Source organism: Oncorhynchus masou, chromosome 3 (genome assembly GCF_036934945.1).
Source record: "Oncorhynchus masou masou isolate Uvic2021 chromosome 3, UVic_Omas_1.1, whole genome shotgun sequence".
Classification (NCBI taxonomy): domain Eukaryota; kingdom Metazoa; phylum Chordata; class Actinopteri; order Salmoniformes; family Salmonidae; genus Oncorhynchus; species Oncorhynchus masou.
Window position 1 is genome coordinate 39,972,738 of NC_088214.1, and position 22,594 is coordinate 39,995,331.

Sequence of the window (22,594 nt, forward strand, 5' to 3'; positions counted from 1 at the left end):
ACACTTAAAATTAGCAACTAATTAGCATTTCATTTTGGAGGGGTGAATACAAGCGAATATATTGATAAAAGTGATCCTGTCCTAAAGAGATTTACACGGTTATCAAAACGTCCCACCAGGAAAAATGAATGGTGGAAAAACGATTGCAATTTTTTCCTTGTTTGACCGCGAGGTTTTATGGGCATTGTGATTCATACCGTGGCACTCTATGGGGGGACTAGACTCAGTGCATTAATTTCAAAATGTTAAAACAGATATGGGAATAACCTCAAATAAAAGGAGACATTCTGCACAAATTATAGAGCCAAATTAAAAGTTTTAGCTTCACTGTTCAAATACATTAGTAAGGGAGTGTATCGGATACGGTGGCTGTAAGGGGCAAAATAACATTTCTCTAACTTGTATTTGTTGAGGCTTCTTCTTCCAGGAGTGAATCAGATGACTGAGTAATCAGTTCTAAGGTCCTCATGACTGTCGTAAATTTGAGATTTGTATCCACATTATTATAAAGCCCTAAACACTCTGTTCACAGTTACTAATACACTGATGTCACAGAGACTAAATAAACTGACATTTCAGGTTTTTCAAATAACTGGCGTTAACATGTCCAGATGATAGCGGACAATGATACAAATGTTTTCAGATGGAAATTTTCACCACAAATGTGTTAAGTGTGTCTGACAATGTCTACATGACAAGGCAAACAAGTAAAGATAGCTTTGTGGATCGGTTGTCTTGGGAACGAGATGATTCACGTCAGGGAGTTTTGTGCCACACGTATTTGGAACGGCAAAACAACATTAGCCCTCATTGCTCAAAGGTTTCACCAGGTAAAAAAAAATAGATTATGCTGTTTCTGGAGAGAAATCGGTCACCTTAAGCCCCCCCCCCCTCTAAGTGACACTGTGACCAGGCTGGCAGAGAGTCAGAGTGGACAGCCAGGGTTAGGGGGAGGGAAGGAGGGGGCACTCTAATCCCCACTGCCCTTTTGGATCAGCAGGCCCATAAATAAAGTAGGACAGAGATAAATATAGTGTGACAGGCAATCAGTAATAAGTTACACATGTCCCCCAAGGACACTGGCCACAGGACAACCGCCTCTGAGTGAGGGTGGTTTTCTTAGGGGACGCCACTGAACACTCGCCTCTCCGAGGGGGAAAAACATAGACAAGGTAAGGGACTGTAACCTCTGACCTTTCTGGCAGGTTTACAGGTATTAGCAAAGCATGTGATCAGGTAATGTTATCGCTAGGGAGAGGGGGTCAACTGTCCAGGGGAACACTGTTTACCTATTCCCTGTAAACATTTTGGATCCAAATTGATATGAACCTATTTTGTAATTGAATCCTATTTCATACAACTTTTGAGGTATTTTCTTTGAAGTTGTATTGTATCTTTGCTGGTAGATGGCAATGATTTTGGCCGCCAAGAGCATTATATGTATAGCTATTTGTTCATTCGCCTCTTAACTGCAATAGCGTCTTTCATTTAGACGTAAAGTACCTAGCACAAAACCAGTCATGGCTGTACAGCGTGTGCCTTACAATCAATAGCTGCCGGGCGCTCTGGAATTATGTTTCACAGCATTTCGCACATGTCCAGACCCCCAAAATACGCTTTTCCAGCGTACATGTAGCAGGCATAAAAAAGTTTTGGGGTCTTAACCATGCCTTAGAAGTATTCCATGTTGTCATTATAATGCCAGTCAAAAAAATTTCAGAGGTCAAATATGGGTCAGATTACAGTAATATTGCCAAAAAAAAGATCCAGTAAAGCTTCTTCAACGCTATGCATGTCCTTTGCTCAAAGCAAGCACTTTGCAGATGGACTCACCACCAAGTGACCTCAATATGTCATGTAGTTTTAACTAAATACTAAAAGGTAGAACTTGTCAGAGGTTTCTCCTTATCCAATATCCATTTACAAACCCTCACTCTCAGAGACATTGCATGCCTTGGGCATGGGGCCTAGCCTTGACCCAAAGTGAGAGAATGCTTGCTTTATTTAACTAGGCAAGTCAGTTAAGAACAAATTCTTATTTACAATGACGGTCTACACCGGCCAAACCCGGACAACGCTGGACCAATTGTGTGCCTCCCTATGGGACTCCCAATCATGGGCGGTTGTGATACAGCCTTGATAGCACTAACCTGTGTGATACTGATGTGTGTTTATTGTTCCATCAGTGTCAAAGGTTATACAGGTTGAGGGGTTATATAGAAAGTGCCATGAAGCTAATGTGGAGCCTGCTTCTGCTGGGCCTGCTGCTGGCTGGGAGCTTTAGCGTGGCTCAGGAGGAAGAAGGAGAAGAGGCAGAGGAACCAGCCGAGGATGCAGCTGTAGAAGATGAAGAGGCAGCTGCAGACAATGAAGAGGCGGCGGTGGAGGTGGAAGAGCCTGAGGGTCCTGGGACAGAAGCCGGCATGACTGACGACCGGCAGCCTTGTGCCATGTGGATGGGAGGAGTGCCAGGCACTCCAGGGCTCAGTGGGCACCTAGGGAGAGACGGTAGAGACGGGCACGACGGCCCTCGAGGTGAGAAAGGCGATACAGGTAAGAAGACCAACTGTTCTTTGCTGTTGCTACATCATCCAAAGTTCACAGTAAATCTAATCACAGTAACCCGCATGAGGCACAGTAAAACAAACACCAGTACAGGCCTCTAAGTTCTCCCCGACTCTGGTGATGTCTTTGTGTGTACAGGTGAACAAGGTGAGAAGGGAGAGCCTGGCGAAAAGGGCGACAACGGCGCTCCGGGACCTCGCGGTTTCCCGGGCAACCCCGGTCTGAAGGGGGCACAGGGTGAAAGCGCCCTGTTGTATCATTCCTCCTTCAGCGTGGGCCTGACAGATCCCGTCCCCGCCACCAACGTGCCCATCCGTTTCAATAAATTCTTCCACAACGAGCAGCACCACTACGATGACGTGAGTGGAAAGTTCCATTGCCTCCTCCCCGGGGTCTACTTCTTCACATATCACCTCACAGTCTACACCAAAGATGCTCGGGTGAGCCTGTTCAAGAACGACAAGCCCGTCATGTTCACCTACGACCAGTACCACGAGGGCAACGTGGACCAGGCCTCGGGGGCCCTCCTACTGAGGCTGCAGTCTGGGGACGAGGTTTGGCTGCAGATCTACGGAGATGAGGATTTTGGGGGAGTGTATGCTGACAACACCAACGACTCCACCTTCTCCGGGTTTCTTTTGTATCCCGACATGGGAGAGTTGGAGGAAAGGAGACGTCACTCTGTTGGAGTTAGACACTGAGGTTGTGCAGGACCTGAAGGGTGATATTTCGAGCTGGGTGGGCTGTAGTGAATTTTTCCTGACTGCTCTATATGCATACATTGCCCTCTGAGGACTGTGGGGGGAGGGGTAATAAGTCACTTCTTAAATTAGTATGTTTTAAAAGAGTGCACCAAATGTTTTAAATGTGTTAGTTCTATGATCTATAACATGTTCCATTTCAATTGTTAGGTGGATTCTAGCATTAGAGACATTTAGAATTCAATGTAATAAATTGTGCACTAACAAAAAGCTTATTGCCTGGATGGCTTTATGTCAGTGTCACATATTTGGGCAGTGTCTGTGAAATAATAAAATGTGTTATAGCAAATGTAAAATGTCATCAGATATGCTTTCTTTGTCAGATAGCCATTTCACATAGCAGTGGTTTGTAAACAAGATCAGCAAGTGAGTTTTGCTTTGCTGCTACGATAGGGGCGTGGGTAGGTTTGCGCAAATGGGTCCAAAACAATTCAGGAGTGTGGCAGGCAGGCCCCCTTTGGACATTTGCTGGCTCCCATTTAGCCAAACAGTCAGTTAGGGTTTGTCAGTAGTATAGCCTACTTATGGTTTGATGACTAGGGCTTTTATCTTTATCATTGGATAAAGTTACTTGTGGTGGGGATGCAATCCTCAAACTGAATAAATCTGTATTCTAGTAAAAACTTGCTGAAAGAAGTTTCACTGTGCTTGTCTCTATGCCAACATTGAGGCTTAAATAAAAACTGGAGATCAGTGCAAATTGTTATGTGAGCAGTGGCTTCTAGATGTGACTCAGGGAACCCACCTCCAGAGCCAATGGGTGACCTCCATGTACATTGCGTCTCTTGCTCATGAACCAATTATAACTAAGCTCTTCATTCTGGAGGGTCTATATTGCTAAGACTAAATAGTAATGAAATTGTATCGTGCTGCTCTTGGCCACTGAAATGGTCAGGGAACCATAAGAGACTAGTCAGGGCCACATGAGTACTGTCAATAGTACCAATAGATGTGTGCTGAGGAATTGCTAGAGTAGACAAGTGCCTTGTTCAGGGACTTGATACAATAAGTGTTTACATGATCGGCATGAGCGTAGCATACGTGTTGGTTTGCTAGTTAAGACACTTATTGGTTGAGAAGAAGAAAAATGCTTAAATGCTTATGAAAGATAATCTCTGATTCATTGCTTTAGGCACCATCAAATCAATAATAAGGGCCACTATTCATACATGTATCCAGTGGCTATGGTCCACTGATTGGATTCATATTTCCTGATTGAAACATAGGTTGAAGATATCTTCAACCTAGATTAAAACCACCCATCACAATTTGGAGGAATATCACAATGCAAAACTTGAGATCAGACAGCATGAAGATAGCAATCAGCAGTGAAAGAGAGGTAATGACAGGAAAGTATTCAGTAACCATTGTTGAGAAATATGCTAAATATTAATTAAATGCCTACAAGGGAATCGAGGAGACAAATGTAAAAGACGAGCCACAGAACAGAATGATCATTGCCATTTCCAGCTGTATATTGCCATCTAGTGTTGCATGACGGGAGCAACTGAGCATTATGTTTGAATTAGCACAACTGTACTTTTGTTTGCAGGTTAAGTACGACCAACATTTCTGAATTCATGCAGCAATCATTAAATGACGACCATGTTTACAACATACAGAAAGAAGATTCTGCTTTGTCATGGAGGTTTTAAAGGATTGGTTTTTTGTGTGTTATCTTTGGCAAGTTTTGCAGTTGGAGGCAAGATACCATTTTGTTTTGAACCCGGTGTTTTGAACCACTCTGGAATAATGCCTTCTTGCAAACATCAGTATAACAGTGATAAATAAAATGAGAATATCAAGAGATTTGTGGTAGAATAATTTATTTTATTCCAATATACTTTTAAAGAAATAATATACAAAGCTATTTTCGCCCCATCCTCACAAAAACCTCTGGTCCCCCACTATCTGATAAGTGTGTACGTCACTCCTGTTCTACAGACCAACGCTTTGGCCGGTGCCTTCCCAATTTCAGCATGCCACTGATCGATCAGAGGGGTCTTAGGAGAAGGAAGGCGAAGCTAAGTTTGTGGATGTGGAAGAGTGAGACAGCATTGTCATGTGAACATTTCATTGTAAAATAGTTACTTTATTAGTGAGGCCTAAAAAAGTTTAACTTCGGTAAAACGAAATGTTGCAAACGTTAACTACGGAATCCATTTAACTACTGCTGTACTGGCTTAGCTAGTATAGTCAAGACAAAGGTGAGTCCCATGAAAAAATGATCCCATCTTGTTCAAGGACAAAATGAATAATGTGCAATAATTTAGGTTTTCATAACCACATAAAACTAAAGACCCTTTCACAATTTCTTAAGAAACTGCACATGATAAGGAATGAATTATTCTGCAGACTCAAAGCTAGACAAAACAGACAAGCTTACAAAACATCAAAGTTCAGGAGAAACTGGGAAAATAATCAAGTACAGATCAAATGGGGGTATAGATGCAGAGGGTGTGGAGGATGAGAACGTTGCCCTTTATTGTAGGATTCTGTTGAGGGTTTAGTGATATGGATTGGGAGGTTACCGGAAGGTTACTCTATGGGGCAGCATGTTCTGAGAAGTCACATGGCCCAACGTTAGAGGGGGTCATAGTCATGTTGGGGTGGGAAGTTTGTAGACTTCCTGACTATTTCCATCCAGCAGGAAAGTGGGGAGAGGGCATGGACAGACAGACAACTTCCATCAAGCAGCTATGCATCTTTGTCAGATCACATTAAAAAAAAGTACTCTGCTAATAATGAACCCATGATCCTGGGACTGCTAAATTCATGATTCCTAACTATGAGTCGGGAAGGAATCAAAGTTGGCTCAATCAAGAATCTTCTTTGCATTCCTTCAAGTCTATGCTCTAGACGTGTTCGTGAATCAGTTGATTCATACATCTCAATCCAATCTGAGTTCACGCTAGAAACTTCAGTTAATGCATTATGCATAATGTATGCATTCCCAACCAAAACTGGCTATTCCAGAGGAAAAGACAGATATTCTCAGTTTCTCCAGTGCAACAAACAGTCCACGATTCCAAAAGGCGGCAGCTGTTTCTCAGGTAAGAAAAAGTTATGACCTGTAGGTTCCTCAGAATCGACCGGTTTGGGTGTCCATGAAATGCTCAACTATGCTTCGTATTCTTTCAGCCTGCAATTTCATAGAAAATTTAAATCTTGAATGCCTAATAAAATCTACACTTTCAGGGACTTCGGCAATGGTACGCTTCATTGCTTGGCCCATGATGTCTTCAACAGGCCCAGACTCTTTTCCGTATTCCTCATTTGCCCTTTGGTTCATGACGTTTCAGAAGTGTTCAGACCAGGGCACAGAGGACCTCGTTGAGTGCTTCGACTGCAGTCTTAAGCAGTTCACCGTCCTTCGTCTCCCACACAGGTTCTCAGACCATGTAAGAGTTCTGGTTCTTCAGCTTGTCCAGTTCTTTGCTCTGCTGTCTAAGGAAGAGTATTCTGGGAGAAAGAAAAGGACAGTTAAGAAAATAAGCAATTTATCATGTGACATATAGACACAATCACTACACAAGACAATTATGATGTGTGTGCTCGCTTGTCCTGTTCTCACCTCTGTTCCCTCAGCGTGGCCTGGATCTCACACACTCTGACTAATGATCTGAGGTTTTTGAGTTCAGTGCAGATCTCAGACATGTAGAGACTGCCCATGTTGTGGGCATCTTCCCGTAACCGTGCTGCCTGAAAGAGAAAGGTGGAGCTGGTTGAGAGAGTGCACCAAAACACAAATGACCCTTTAGCATGGAGAGCAAATATCAGAAAGTAAAAAATAAGCTTCTTCAGAAGGAAATTCCCAATCAGAAATGTGTTTCAGTACCGGTTAGTCAGACTACCGAAAAGCCTACACTCACTATGTATAGGGTCGTAGGCCTGCCTATTGGTTCCATAACCTGCTATCAATGTGTGCAAAAGAAGTGAAAGCAAGTGAATCCTTGTTGTCTGAGGCAGGCAGCTTATCTGCTGCTTCTGACTAGCCAGCCCCAGCATTTTTTGGTAGTTCAGCTCTTTGTAGTTGAAGTGATGGCTAAATACACTGCTCAAAAAAATAAAAGGGAACACTAAAATAACACATCCTAGATCTGAATGAAATATTCTTATTAAATACTTTTTTCTTTACATAGTTGAATGTGCTGACAAAATTGCACAAAAATTGTCAATGGAAATCAAATTTATCAACCCATGGAGGTCTGGATTTGGAGTCACACTCAAATTTAAAGTGGAAAACCACACTACAGGCTGATCCAACTTTGATGTAATGTCCTTAAAACAAGTCAAAATGAGGCTCAGTAGTGTGTGTGGCCTCTACGTGCCTGTATGACCTCCCTACAACGCCAGGGCATGCTCCTGATGAGGTGGCGGATGGTCTCCTGAGGGATCTCCTCCCAGACCTGGACTAAAACATCCGCCAACTCCTGGACAGTGTGTGGTGCAACGTGGCGTTGGTGGATGGAGCGAGATATGATGTCCCAGATGTGCTCAATTGGATTCAGGTCAGGGGAACGGGCGGGCCAGTCCATAGCATCAATGCCTTCCTCTTGCAGGAACTGCTGACACACTCCAGCCACATGAGGTCTAGCATTGTCTTGCATTAGGAGGAACCCAGGGCCAACCGCACCAGCATATGGTCTCACAAGGGGTCTGAGGATCTCATCTCGGGACCTAATGGCAGTCAGGCTACCTCTGGCGAGCACATGGAGCACTGTGCGGCCCCCCAAAGAAATGCCACTCCACACCATGACTGACCCACCGCCAAACCGGTCATGCTGGAGAATGTTGCAGGCAGCAGAACGTCTGTCACGTGCTCAGTGTGAACCTGCTTTCATCTGTGAAGAGCACAGGGCGCTAGCAGCGAATTTGCCAATCTTGGTGTTCTCTCGCAAATGCCAAACGTCCTGCACAGTGTTGGGCTGTAAGCACAACCCCCACCTGTGGATGTTGGGCCCTCATACCACCCTCATGGAGTCTGCTCAAACGGTCAGAAACAGACACGCACATTTGTGGCCTGCTGGAGGTCATTTTGCAGGGCTCTGGCAGTGCTCCTACTCCTCCTCCTTGCACAAAGGTGGAGGTAGCGGTCCTGCAGCTGGGTTGTTGCCCTCCTACAGCCCCCTCCACGTCTCCTGATGTACTGGCCTGTCTCCTGGTAGTGCCTCCATGCTTTGGACACTACGCTGACAGACACAGCAAACCTTCTTGCCACAGCTCACATTGATGTGCCATCCTGGATGAGCTGCACTACCTGAGCCACTTGTGTGGGTTGTAGACTCCGTCTCATGCTACCACTAGAGTGAAAGCACCGCCAGCATTCAAAAGTGACCAAAACATCAGCCAGGAAGCATAGGAACTGAGAAGTGGTCTGTGGTACCCACCTGCAGAGCCACTCCTTTATTGGGTGTGTCTTGCTAATTGCCTATAATTTCCACCAGTTGTATATTCCATTTGCACAACAGCATGTGACATTTGTCAATTAGTGTTGCTTCCTAAGTGGACAGTTTGATTTCACAGAAGTGTGATTGACTTGGAGTTACATTGTGTTGTTTAAGTCTTCCCATTATTTTTTTGAGCAGTGTATATACTATAATGTCCCTTTTCTATCCATCAGGTCTCCATGAGCAGGTGTAACTGAAATGGTTCATCATTGAAAAGCGAGAGTTTGGCTTTTTTTGTATTCAATCAACTCCAAATAGGAAATTACCTGAGTATAGCTACTGCCATCTACAGTTGAAGTTGGACGTTTACATACACCTTAGCTAAATACATTTAAACTCAGTTTCACAATTCCTGACATTTAATCCCATTAAAAATGCTCTGTTTTAGGTCAGTTACGATCACCACTTTATTTTAAGAATGTGAAATGTCAGAATAATAGTAGAGAGAATGATTTACTTGAGTTTTTATTGCTTTCATCACATTCCCAGTGGTTTAGAAGTTTACATACAATCAATTAGTATTTGGTAGCATTGCCTTTAAATTGTTGAATTTGGGTCAAATGTTTTGGGTAGCCTTCCACAAGCTTTCCAGAATAAGGTGGGTGAATTTTGGCCCATTCTTCCTGGCAGAGCTGGTGAAACTGATGCAGGTTTGTGTATGCCTCCCTCCTCGCACACGCTTTTTCAGTTCTGCCCACAAATTTTCTATGGGATTGAGGTCAGGGCTTTGTGATGGCCACTCCAATACCTTGACTTTGTTGTCCTTAAGCCATTTTGCCACAACTTTGGAAGTATGCTTGGGGTCATTGTTCATTTGGAAGACCCATTTGTGACCAACTTCCTGACTGATGTCTTGAGATGTTGCTTCAATATATCCACAATTTTCCTACCTCATGAAGCCATCTATTTTGTGAAGTGCACCAGTTCCTCCTGCAGAAAAGCACCCTCACAACATGATGCTGCCACACCCATGCTTCACAGTTGGGATGGTGTTCTTTGGCTTGATAGCCTCCAAACATATGGCCAAACAGTTCTATTTTTGTTTCATCAGACCAGAGGTCATTTCTCCAAAAAGTAAGATTTGTCCCATATGCAGTTATATATTTTGGCAAACCGTAGTCTTTTTTTTTAATGGCGGTTTTGGAGCAGTGGCTTCTTCCTTGCTGAGTGGCCTTTCAGGTTATTACTGTGGATATAGATACTTTTGTACCCGTTTCCTCCAGCATCTTCACAAGGTCTTTTGCTGTTGTTCTGGGATTGATATGCACTTTACGCACCAAAGTACATTCATCTCTAGGAGACAGAACGAGTCTCCTTCCTGAGCAGAATGACGGCTGTGTGGTCCCATGGTGTTTATACTTGTGTACTATTGTTTGTACAGATGAATGCGGTACCTTCAGGCATTTGGAAATTGCTCCCAAGGATGAACCAGACTTGTGGAAGTCTACAATTTTTCTGAGGTCTTGGCTGATTTCTTTGATTTTCACATGATGTCAAGCAAAGAGGAACTGAGTTCAAAGGTAGACCTTGAAATACATCCACAGGTACACCGCCAATTGACTCAAATGATGTCAATCAGAAGCTTCTAAAGCCATGACATCATTTTCTGGAATTTTCCAAGCTGTTTAATGGCAGTCAACTTAGAGTAAGTAAACTTCTGACCCACTGGAATTGTGATTGTGAATTATGAAATAATCTGTCTGTAAACTATTGTTGGGAAAATGACTCATGTCATGCAAAGTAGACGTCCTAACCAACATGCCAAAACTATAGTTTGTTAACAAGACATTTGTGGAGTGGTTGAAAAACTAGTTTTAAATGACTCCACCTTATTAAGTGTATGTAAACTTCCGACTTCAACTGTAGGTACGAAATGTGATTGTATGGTAGTGCTATTTAAAAATGCCGTCACGTAACAATATATACACAACTCAATGACATGCATATATCCTACTAACATCAATGCATGACTACTAAATTGCTATCACAAATCTTAATTTAACAACTAACATGACCTTCTGTGTATTCCCGTTATATCCACACAGTATGGTATTATTTTCATGATGAATATTGAACCCATTAAAATCGTAGTCATAGTCGACAGATATTAACACACAAACTACTAACTCGGTGTTCTCATATGTTGATCATCCCGTTATCGCACTTAACAGTGGAGCTCCTACCTGCTTCTCGATGTGCTCGGCGGGCCAGTTCTGGACGTGCCTGATGAGGTTCTCATCAAAGTGAGAGGCCAGCGAGGGAGTGAAGGAGCCGGGAGTGCTGGACTGGGCTGAGGCGACGTTGAGAACCGAATGGCCGCCGGTGGCGTTGCCGTTAGGTCCTGATGGCGGACTCCCCTGACTGCTGGACAAGAGAGAAAGCAGAGTCGTTATAAGGAGAGTAAGGCTCCATCCAGAAACAACCTCCAGTCTACCACCTAAACACTTGTGTTGATTGGAAAGGTTTGGATAGGTGGCTACTACAAAAGCACTTTCATACATTCAATCCTTCCAGATATACACAAGTGCCTCTCCATTTCAAACTACCTCCGCTGTCGGAGAATTCGGGGGTCCTCTGGATGTTTCTCTGCTGAAGCCTGTTGAGAAACTGGTCCTGGTTTCACTGGGGTAACCTACAGAGACACAGAGGGGAGAGGGAGGGATGGAGAGAGTAAGCCATTAAAAAGGGAGTGTGTAAGATAAGGAAACAATTTTAAAAATTAAAGCAAGAAACAGGGAAGGAGAGAAGAGAGCAGAGGTGAATGGATATAAAAGAATGGTGATGTGGGGAGAAAGAAACAGATCACAGGGTTGAAATGGAAGAAAAAAAAACAGAAAAAACAATACACCCCCAATTATAATATTATTTGACAAGTTTAGTTTCCACGGAGGTGCTGACCTTTGGTTGGGAGGAGGCAGGAGGCATGCTGAGTGGGGGTTTCTGGTTATGGAGGTTGGTCTGGGGCGTGCCATTCCTGGGTGACACATATGAGCGGGGTGAGGTGTCCGACATTAGCGATATGGGTGATTGACTCGCCTGCTGGGCTGCTATTGGTTCATGTCCAGGAGGGGAATAGGACAAAGGAGGAAATATTTTTAATGATAGCAACCTTAATCTCACATACAAAGGTTATTACTATACGGAACAAAAATATAAATGCAACATGCAACAATTTCAAAGATTTTACAGTTCATATAAGGAAATAATTTAATTTCAATAAAAGCTATGGACTTCACATGAGTGGGCAGGGGTGCCCACTCAATTTGTAGGATATTTTATTTCTGATCATGAAACATGAGACCAACACTTTACATGTTGCGTTTATATTTTTGTTCAGTATATAAATTATAAATATGCCTATAAGGACCATCATTTTAAAGCTTTTATTTCTCTTATGCATCCAAAACTTTTTGAAACTCAGTGGCTATTGTTGCTTTGAGGACTACCCTGGTTAAATACGTCAATAGCAACACTTTCTAGATTATTCAACAGAAAACCAAATCAGATGTTGCCCTGAACTGAAGGACACCGATACACCTTCTTGAGAGACAAGTAACATTTCCAGTTACAGATTTTAACAATAACAGCTTCCATGAAAACATTTAATAGGAAAATGCTTACAATGTATTTCTTTCTGAATAACATGTCAGAGTGCAATGTAAGCACAGCTCTATTTACCAACCACAAGACACTGAAAAATCTGTAAAACCAGTATAGCTAACAAAAAAGGCATCAAAAAGATCACCAGAAAGGTGACATAAGAGCGGCCATACCTTGGTTGGAGGATTGTTGAGCAGCTTGGGAAAGCAGAGAAGTGATGTTGAAAGCAGACGGTCCAGCAGTGAGGAGTTTATGAAGCATAGACTGCAAGGAAGCTTGGGTGACAGCAGCCGCGAGGACTGGAGGGGGGAAAAAACACAGGACAATGAGAAAAATACAGTTACGTACACACACGCAAACAGGCAACAAACTTGTGTATGTATGCATGTATGTAACACATACACAGATGGGTCCCATACACATACATTAACAAAGAGGAGAGGGCTTGTTGAGTGACACAGTGAAAAGGAGGTGAGCAGACATGATATAGGCTATACAAAACTGTCATTGAATGGGTGGTTTAATTAGATGATTTTACATTTACAATCCAGTTGGTTGGCAAGAATCCCTTTTCTCAGGATCACTCATCCACAACAATAGAAACCCACCAACCCTTTGCCTCGATTAAGCTACTCCCTATATCGTGAATTAAGCCGATTCAATATCTGGCCGGAGTAAGAGAAACTAGAAACCAAATGGGATCAGACTGAAGATCAAATCCACGTTGGTTTTGTGGTCATATAATAACTCCAGATATCAGAAAATCCAAATGTGTGTTTCACATTTCAGTACAGCGGTGTGTGGGGGGGTGTAACTCCCATTTTTTTTATACAATACTTATGCTCAATGAACATTTACATAGAAAACATGACTCAGATTTGCCCTTTGAGCCCAAAGTCCTATTTTGCGACTTGGGGCTCGTGCCAATTAAGCCTTTTTCAACCGGTGAGCCATTTGAACTCAGGTACGCTAAAGATCAAGCAGGAGAAATGTGGAATTGGCCAACTCACCCTCATTGATCTTGGCCATGTCCATGCTGCCGTTGTTCATCTGCAGAGTGGCTTGCAGCGCTGGGAGGAGCTGCCGCAGGAGGGCGGGGTCTTGGAGCAGGCCCGAGGCTTGGGTTTGGACAGAGGGGGACACCGGGACCGTGGAGGAGAAAGATGAAGGGGTGGGGTTAGAGCCAGAGGCTTGGTTCAGGCCCAGATTGGTGGAGGAAGAGGACTGAGAAGGTGCAGAGTTGGAGGACTTGTCCCCTGAAGTGCTCTCTGTGGGGCAAAAAGAACAACAAGTTAGGGCTGCGGACACTGGCTTGACACATAGGATGCACCTCTATAGTTCATAGTGACTTCCTTTCCACCTCATGGCGATTTTCAATGTGTGAAAAAAGTTAATGCATAGAGTTGTCAAGTCTTTTCAGATCAGTGCAGAGGAAGGAGAGGAAAATAAGTCACTTCTCACTATTGACACATTGGCCATATTGTAAGACTCTAAATGATTTCATATACAAGTATAGTCATAATATCACAACAAAAAAAGGTACTCTTTAAAATAGGCAGGCAAGTCAAAATCCAGATGTTACTGCTGCATCTGAAACCTAGACTACACCTCCCATACGCTCTACCTCTGTAGTTTTTATACTCACTTGTGGTGGCTGTGTCGACAGACTCTCGTCTGTAGTCCCTGTCTTTGGGGAAAGTGTTGGACTCCCTCTTAGATGGGTCTTTCTGCCTCTGCTCTCTGGACACAATGAAACACAAACGCAAGGTCACTGTCAGGTTTAAGTTAAATTAAGCAGAGTGTAATTGCTGGTTGAATACAGATTGGGAATGTAATTTCATGTTCAGACTTCTGTCAGAATGTGTAATCCACCAATCTCCGTTTTGGGACATTTTAGCATGCTATATATAGTAGGGCCCAAAAACTCAGTTTTATTCGTTGGCTGTTTTCAGGTTCTCACTCCCAAAATCACTTTAATAGAAAAACAAAATCCAAGTCCACAACAATGCTTAAACCACATCAGGAGACCACTTTTGAGATCTGGAAAAACACTTTAAATAAAGTTCGCAGAGACTTAGGTTAGCGGTGTTTCTGTAGCACACGTGTGATTGCATAGTTTGCAAAACAAATTGCCACTGGATTGATTACAATAATCATGATATCATTCCGCCAGGTAGGCATAGGATACTTTGTAGTGAAAATGTAATTGAAAAGGGTTTTGAGAAAGCCTTTCCATCGTTGACTGTTCTCATTAGCATCATCGCTAACGGCTAGGCATACACAAAGTAGACAGATGCACGCACAAATACAGTGGAATTCCCACGTTGCTCTACAGAAGGTTGAAAGAAAATACTAATAACGGATGCATTTTGATTCTTGTCTTGTGAAAATGTTGGGCAAATTGAATACATTTAATATTGTTGAATTCCGTTTTAATGTCTGGATTCAGAAATTCCATCTGCGTTTTCCGCATCAGGGATGTTATAGGGCCCTACAATAATTCAATCAATGAAATTAGGCTCATAAATATGATAGAATGGGCAGTCGGACTACGGCAGCCACGCGGTTATGGATTCTGTATTGAGTTTTAGGGTAGAAACGGAAGAGTTGAGGGAAAAGAGGAGAAGAGTAGGGCGCTTAGGAGTGACACTTTTTCCATGATTCAAGGCCTTACCTCTCCAGCCAGTCTTTGGGCTTCTCCCATTGAGAGACCTCAGTCCTGCAGTTGTAGTAGTACTTCTTGCCGGAGGAGCTGATGTGCTCGGACCAGTCGTCTGCAGGCTCATGAGGCTGAGGGAAGAAGGCACGACAAATAGGCTAACTAACACTCTAGGGTAGGTTTTGCAGAGTGCAAACAAAGTTCGAATCCGCATGTGGGGAAACAGCACTACTGTACTCCCTAGCACTTTTCCAAACATTTTTATTTTGTTGATGAAACTGAGGAGAGTGGTGTCAGGCAGTGGGAATGTTTTTTTTTGTTGCAGTAAAGATCTAACGTGCATGCAATGGAATAAAATCAGTGTTCATTGTTTGCAGTAACTTCATTGTTGTTGTAATATCCCAAACAGACATGGCAGTATCACCAACTAAGGATTCTAGCTTTAAGATCAAGTAGGCATACATTTGGGGATGTGATCAACACTACATGGAAAATCAGGGGAAAGGCTGGTGGCTAGTGATCAGATTCACATGGAAAATCCTGTGTGGGGATCATTGCTTAAAGTATTGGGCCTAACCGATTCAAATGTAAGAAACAATGTGGTTCATCTGGAAAACACATTTTAGTCTAATTTGGAGAATGGTCAATACATTTTTCTTTTACAACATACAAAAAGCAATGTTAGAAGGCATCAAGTAAATACAATACAATAAATAAATACAGGATATGAGCATATAGGCCTAGACTTTGCACTGTTGTTAAGAGCAAGTTACCTAAACCTGCACACTATTTAGGCTAGTCTGCATCTGTCAAATGTGTTTGTCGGGGTGTATGCCTATATGCTGAAACTCTGCTTATCCCCGTTACACTGCCTTTCCTGTCTACACAGAGAACATACTCAACAAGGCTAGCAGTAATACTCGGCTAGTGGGCCAGGCTCCGAGGCATTCATTTAGGTCATTTACAGGTGTTTTCTTGACAGTGTTGAAAGACTTGAAATGCATGCAGAGCTAACCCTTCGGTTCGAGGTTCTGATATCACGATGCAAAAGTAAATCTACCCCATTGTTTCTCTGCAGAAGTGTATGTATGTATGTATGTATGTATGTATGTATGTATGTATGTAGTGAGCTGTGGAAAGAATCTCCTCTTGAAAGACTGATTATCATCACCATCAACATCTTGATGGAGATGAACACCAGAGAACAACCAACCAAAATCTCATCATTTGATTTGATTTTACATAGACATTTGAATGTGTAGTCCAGTTTCATGTGACAAATGACCTCAATTGTCTCTGTCATCCGGACAGAGACAACAGAGACAAAAAAATAGAAAGATAACAAGGAATAAATACACAATGAATTTCGATAACTTGTCTATATCCATGGGGTACCAGTACCGAGTCGATGTGCATACTGGAAGGGTTAAAAATGAATAAGCAACAGGATAGATAATAAGCAGTAGCTCAGCATTTAACACCATATTACCCTCCAAACTCGCCACTAAGCTCGAGACATTGTGTCTCGACCCCGCCCTGTGCAACTAGGTCCTGATGGAACGCCCCCAGGCAGCGAGGGTAAGAAACAGAATAGCCACCCCGCTGGGGTCCCACAAGGGTGCGTTCTCAGCACTCTCCTGTACTCCCAGTTCACAACTGTGTGGCCATGCACACTTCCAACTCAATCATCAAGTTTGCAGATGACACTACAGTGGTAGGCTTGATTACCAACAACGACGAGAATGCCTACAGGGAGGAGGTGAGAGCCCTCGGAGTGTGGTGTAAGTAAAATAACCTCACACTCAACTTCAACAAAAGGAGATGATAGTGGATTTCAGGAAACAGCTGAGGGAGCACCCCCCTATCCACATCGACGGGACAGCAGTGAAAAATGTGGAAAGTTCCTCGGAGTACACATCATGGACAAACTGAATTGGTCCACCCACACAGACAGTATGGTGAAGGCGGCGCAACAGCACCTCTTCAACCTCAGGAGACTGAAGAAATTTGGCTTGTCACCAAAAACACTCAAACTTTTACAGATACAGCCCGACAGGATGCTCTCGATTGTGTATCACCGCCTGGTACAGCAACTGCTCCGCCCACAACTGTAAGGCTCTCCAGAGGGTAGTGCGGTTTGCACAACACATCACCGGGGGCAAACTACCTGCCCTCCAGGACACCTACATCACCCGATGTCACAGGAAGGCCAAAAAGATCATCAAGGACAACAACCACCCGGGCCACTGCCTGTTCACCCCGCTATCATCCAGACAGCGAGTTCAGTTCAGGTGCATCAAAACTTGGACCTAGAGACTGAAAAACAGCTTCTATCTCAAGGCCAGCCGACTATTAAACTGCCATCACTAACATTGAGTGGCTGCTGCCAACATACAGACTCAAATCTCTAACCACTTTAATAATTGATGTAATAAATGTATCACTATCCACATCAAACAATGCCACTTTATTTTTACATTCCTTACATTACTCATCTCATATGTATATACTGTACTATATACCATCTACTGCATCTTGCCTATGCCTCATGGCCATCGCTCATCCATATAGTTATATGTACATATTCATCTCTTTACGCTTGTGTGTATAAGGTAGCTGTTGTGAAATTGTTAGATTACCTGTTAGACATTACTGCACTGTCGGAACTAGAAGCACAAGCATTTTGCTACACTCGCATTAACATCTGCTAACCATGTGTATGTGACCAATAAAATTCGATTTGATGTCGAGTCAAAAGAGTTGTAGTACAAAAAGGGGAAGGTGTCAATGCAGATAGGCCAGGTAGCTTTTTGGTTAAATATTTAGCAGTGTTATGGCTTGGGGGGTAGCTGTTCAGGGTCCTGTTGGTTTCAGACTTGGTGCACTGGTATCGCTTGCCGTGCAGTAGCAGAGAACACTATGATTTGGGTGGCTGGAGTCTGACAATTTTTAGGGCCTTCCTCTGACACCGCCTGGTATAGAGGTCCTGGGTGGCAGGGTGCTTGGCCCCAGTGATGTACTGGGCCGTCCGCACTATCCTCTGTAGCGCCTTGCTGTCAGATGCCAAGCAGTTGCCATACAAAACGCTGATGCAGCCAGTGAAGATGCTCTCATTAGCGCAGCTATAGAACTTGCCTATGACTTGTATATGAGTTTGTCCTGTGGCTCAGGGGCCCATGACGTATTATTATAGTCATAGCCTGGTGAATGCCTACTTTCAGAAATAATTTGTTCAAGAAGAAAGAAGTCTTACTGTGTCTGACGCCTTGCTTTGATTTGAGTGGGAGCTGTGGTTGTGCACATTCTCTTGCGGAGAGCAGCTGGTACCTATAAAATAAACAACATGAGAAATAAAACAGAATTAGCAATGATAGACATGACAAGTGAGGCTACCCATCCATTGAACAAAAGATTTGTGCAGTAACATGGAATTTACAGCGGCTATCCATTTTATGAAGTACCTGGGTACAGTAAGTCGAAAATGTATACTTTAGTGCACAAGAGAATACTAATATCGCCTAGGTGCATGTCAGTTTTAGCATTCTACAGCGCTTGCTCATTTGGCAAGACAGTAACAAGTTAACTAGCTATAAACTGGTGCCCAGGCTACCATACACTAGCACTTGTGGAACACCAGCTACATAACTTCTTATATTAATGTTGCATTGGTGTCTGTTTATATAGACTTCACCAAAAGTTGTGTGTGTATATCTTCAGTCAGAAATTGGGCCTTAGACTAGACTTCAGTGATTTAAATATTTCCAGTGGTCAATGTCTTGTTGTACGCGACTATCTACGCATGTTTTGAGCAGGTGACGTGTGCAGAAGAAGTCCAAGTGATTTGAATAGCCCAATCAACAGTGTATATATATTTTAAGCAGCAGAACAAGATAACAGATTATTTTAATTTGATGTAGGATCTCGCTAGCCTAGTCCCAGTTAAAGCCAACTCCAAAAGGTTGCTTGGCATAACGAAGACCACAGGAATAGGCTAAACAGCACAAACATACCTAGGACCAGGTTAAGCGCTCATCTGGCTGAACAAATGTGCAAGCTTCTCTGTGCACACAGTACTGTTGACAAGCATACAGAGGAAGGGAACATCTGCATGTGTGTAGCTCGGTTCTCTTTGGGCTTACCACCATCTTTGCCTCGGAGTGTGTGAAATGTTTTTGTTTTGCTGTGCCCGTCGCTGTACTTATTGACCGGACTTTCATCAGAGCGCCGGAGCATTTTGTAGGGCGGTGTAGGATCTGATAACCCATCTCGCATTTTATCGTGACCGTGAAGGGTGGTAGATTGACTCTTTGGTTGGGATTTGTGAGTCTGCAATACAAATACACTTGTTAGTCAACATATCAATAGAAAGCCACCTCTTCTGTTCGATAAACACCTGACATTATATACTGTAGACCCATTTCCCACTCTTGACATTGTGCTGTAATTCTCATTCCTGCCTATGTATGCACAACCGTTTGTAATGTTTTTTTTATTCCCTAACCCAATTATTTTTGCCTGCATTTGTCATTACGGTTCTGTAATTGTTGCACTTTTATAAAGCATCTTAAGGTGGGTTAATCCTTGTGCAGTATTCAGACTAGCAAGCTATGTAGTTGGCTAGCTAACTTTCGGTATAGGTCGTTATCAATAAAACGCCACATGATGAAGAGCGTTCGATTTGGCTGCTGGGGGGGAAAGGAGACCCCGAGCTCTGCAAAAACCGTTGACAGCTACGGTTTTAATATCATCACCTCTTGAAGAGCATATTCAGGACAACACATTTCCACATTTAGCTCTGTAAGAGTTATATTGCAAGTAACAATGCTTTTTTTATGGTAAGTAGCTAAACATCAAAGCATAATGTATTTTCAAACACGTGAGTGTAGCCTATCCATTTGTCACGTCGCTAGCTAAACAAACGACGTGTCATTTCGCTTGCTTCATCAGCGATTTGAATTTTGGAAAGAGTTTGACATCTGCAACTCCTCATCCTTGTAAAAAGTTGTCAGTCGGACTACTGTCATCACCACCATAGATCAAACAGTATTTGGATATCGCCATCTTGTTTATCCACTCAAAGTTAGCTTGTTAAACTAGCCATATTGACGTGATATGTAATTAGCTAGCCAATTTGATGTGGTCCATCATGTCTGTCAGCAATTGTGATTAAACACTCTTTAAAGCAATGTTGAAAATGGGATAGCGTTATCTAACTTCGCTATAGGTAACAGCTACGTTGGTTGGAGAGAGAAAAAAGTACACTCACGTTACTAGGTCTACTTACCACACTGTTTAGCCAACTGTACGTTTCTACCCGTAGCTTGCACAATAAACATTATCAGCCAACAGTAGGGCCTACATCGGCAAATGCGCCCTTCTGCTGCTTGACAGGCAAAGCGCAAAGGCTTGTCAGGTAGCTATCGTTCACATATATCAAATGAATGGTGGCCAATGAGATATCGTGAGGCTACCCTCACGTATCTAAAAGTACATGATCAATTGATATTTGCCGATCGTTTAAAACATGCGGTTACTTGCTGTATAACTTGGATTCGCGCTAAATGGGCGAAATTGATGTGCATGGAATAATCGGAAATGTGTATTTCTGACTACGCTCTTCAAAGGGTTATTACAACCAAATAGTTCATATTTATTTAACAATCCCTTGAAAACGTCATGTAGTTGTCAATGGTTTCAGCGCTCTCCACCTTGTGATGTTTTATTGATAAAGACCTAGCTATAGTTAGCTCTTACTAACGTTAGCCAGATAACGTTACCGATCAGAAGATAATTATCCAGCTACACTAGCTAGCAAATTAGCTATTTAGTTAGTTAAATACGATATGGTAATGCTACATTCGTTATCCTGCTGGGTATCAAGGCCTGCAATTTCAAGCTCTCTCGTAAAGGTAAACATGGTTAGCGTTGGCTAGCTACGTCACGGGAAAACAGCAGTTAAGTTAGCTGGCTAGTTAACCATCAGTTGTTTCTAAACACATTAACGTAGTTCGCTAGTGTAAATAGTTAACGTTAGATGTAGGCCAACGTATCTTCAGTAACGTAATTTTGCACAAAACTGAGCCATGGCTTGGGAGTTGCAAAGCCAGGCTGAGGCCTGCCTAGCTTACGAGTTAAGTTAGCTAACGTTAGTTATAGGTTGTATATTTTAACCAGTTATAGTTGCTAACTAAGTTAGCTAGATAACATACTTGCTAACCAGGCAGCTAGCTAATTAGCCTGTATTCACCATTTACCTGATAGGGTTGGGAATCCCTTCGGTCGTTGCACCTGAAATATAGGAAAATAAAGTTAGCCAAGTTATAGGGCACGCATCTAAAATGTTGATGCCGTCTCTGCTCGCGCTGCAAAATATGCTACAAGTAGCTAGCTAGCGAAAATCGAGTTAGCTGTAAATAGCTAAACATGCTAGTTGGCAGCATTGTTTTAAAGGAGTGGTGGAGCCGTCAATGAGAAGTGGCAGTAAAATGTATTGTCGTTTACCCATCGCTGAGTCTCGGTTGTTTCCTTGCATGCATTACCATCAATGCCGTGTTGATGTGTGTGTGCGCGCGAGGGGGTGAACTATGGACAACAAAATAGTATTCTCGTCTTTGGTAACTTGATCTTGGCGATGTCTCTGTATTTAGTTCGCCAGCTAGGGACGCTAGCAACTAAATTTGTACAGTGGCTAGCTACGCTATGTTGAAAACGGCCTTTGGTACATTTTTTTGCTCGCCTAAACTGCACAATCTCTCCGGTGCAGTGCAAGGAAACAGACGAAGCAATGCGAACTGCCCCGCCTCCAATGTCTTAGCTATTTCCGGGATACTCCCATGTCGGAAAAGAGTCGCAAATCATAATTTATCATTTATAATAAAGGGTTTGCAACGCAGTCTTACAAATAACTTTCTCACCAAGAAAGGTGGACACAGAGGAAATACAGTGGTTGAAATAACAACACAGCCTACCTAACTGCTAAAGCACATGGCTAAGAAAAGGAGATGATGAAAGCAAGGTTCACAAAAGTAATTATAAAAGTGGTAGGCATATGCACTTTCCCCTACCCCAGTAGCCTATTTCGATAGTCTAAAAAAAATCTCACAATGCCCAATTCAACATTCAATTATAAATCAATCACTATCCCCTTCCCCTAGTGTTCTTAGTTCATCCATGGGCTTTGCAAAGCATTGCCCAATCTAATCAAAGTGATAGTTTGTTGAATTTCACAGCACTAGGCTGAGACAAAAGCCTAAATAGACAGTGGCCCTTCTGGGCCAGTAAGAACACTTCCCATATTTTGCAGGGATTGACCCTGATCTGGATAGCCTACCAATCAGGACCAATGCTGTTTTTATGTATGCTGTCTTGTCTAGTATGTCTGTCTGTTCATTTATATAACGGCAAGGAGACATCAGACCATGCCTTTGTTTGGCCTCTGCTTTCCAATACCTGTTCTGGTCCACTCAGATCCAAATGAACCGACCTCGTGATATAGAACTGATGGGGAAATTTGCACCAAAGTTTATTGAACCTTTACGCTTGCCTGGTAAATTTGGGTC

The 22,594-nt window shown here is 42.8% G+C and overlaps 2 protein-coding genes across 4 annotated transcripts; one reads left to right on the top strand and one right to left on the bottom strand.

The window, feature by feature from the left end:
* The first annotated feature begins 1,075 nt into the window (after positions 1-1,075).
* Positions 1,076-3,599, top strand: adipoqb (adiponectin, C1Q and collagen domain containing, b). The gene is made up of 3 exons (XM_064928222.1): positions 1,076-1,172; positions 2,187-2,553; positions 2,704-3,599. Exons 2-3 carry the CDS (start codon positions 2,229-2,231, stop codon positions 3,264-3,266), a joined length of 888 nt encoding a protein of 295 aa, XP_064784294.1. The 5' UTR covers positions 1,076-1,172; positions 2,187-2,228; the 3' UTR covers positions 3,267-3,599.
* Positions 3,600-5,141: 1,542 nt separating this feature from the next.
* Positions 5,142-21,803, bottom strand: LOC135516474 (WW domain-containing adapter protein with coiled-coil-like). 3 transcript variants are annotated; one of them, XM_064940830.1, is made up of 13 exons: positions 21,537-21,803; positions 21,290-21,323; positions 19,175-19,361; positions 18,289-18,362; positions 15,051-15,166; positions 14,022-14,116; positions 13,387-13,644; positions 12,550-12,675; positions 11,675-11,820; positions 11,323-11,408; positions 10,960-11,140; positions 6,901-7,028; positions 5,142-6,788 (listed from the first exon to the last, which is right to left on the bottom strand). In XM_064940830.1, the coding sequence occupies exons 1-13, from the start codon at positions 21,575-21,577 to the stop codon at positions 6,719-6,721; spliced, it is 1,542 nt and encodes a 513-aa protein (XP_064796902.1). In that variant the 5' UTR covers positions 21,578-21,803; the 3' UTR covers positions 5,142-6,718. The 3 variants fall into 3 exon arrangements, with proteins under 3 accessions (XP_064796902.1, XP_064796894.1, XP_064796885.1); XM_064940822.1 differs by having other exon boundaries at positions 10,960-11,137; positions 11,675-11,823; XM_064940813.1 differs by having other exon boundaries at positions 11,675-11,823.
* Between the last annotated feature and the right edge of the window lie 791 nt (positions 21,804-22,594).

Coding starts and splice junctions, on each gene's coding strand:
- adipoqb (XM_064928222.1), top strand. CDS start 2,229: ATGAAGCTAATGTGGAGCCTGCTTCTGCTGGGCCTGCTGCTGGCTGGG. Junction 2,554..2,703: donor AGGTGAGAAAGGCGATACAG/GTAAGAAGACCA, acceptor TTGTGTGTACAG/GTGAACAAGGTGAGAAGGGA.
- LOC135516474 (XM_064940813.1), bottom strand. CDS start 21,577: ATGGTAATGCATGCAAGGAAACAACCGAGACTCAGCGATGG. Junction 15,167..18,288: donor AAAGCAAGGCGTCAGACACA/GTAAGACTTCTT, acceptor TTCTTCCCTCAG/CCTCATGAGCCTGCAGACGA. Junction 14,117..15,050: donor CCCAAAGACTGGCTGGAGAG/GTAAGGCCTTGA, acceptor CATTGTGTCCAG/AGAGCAGAGGCAGAAAGACC.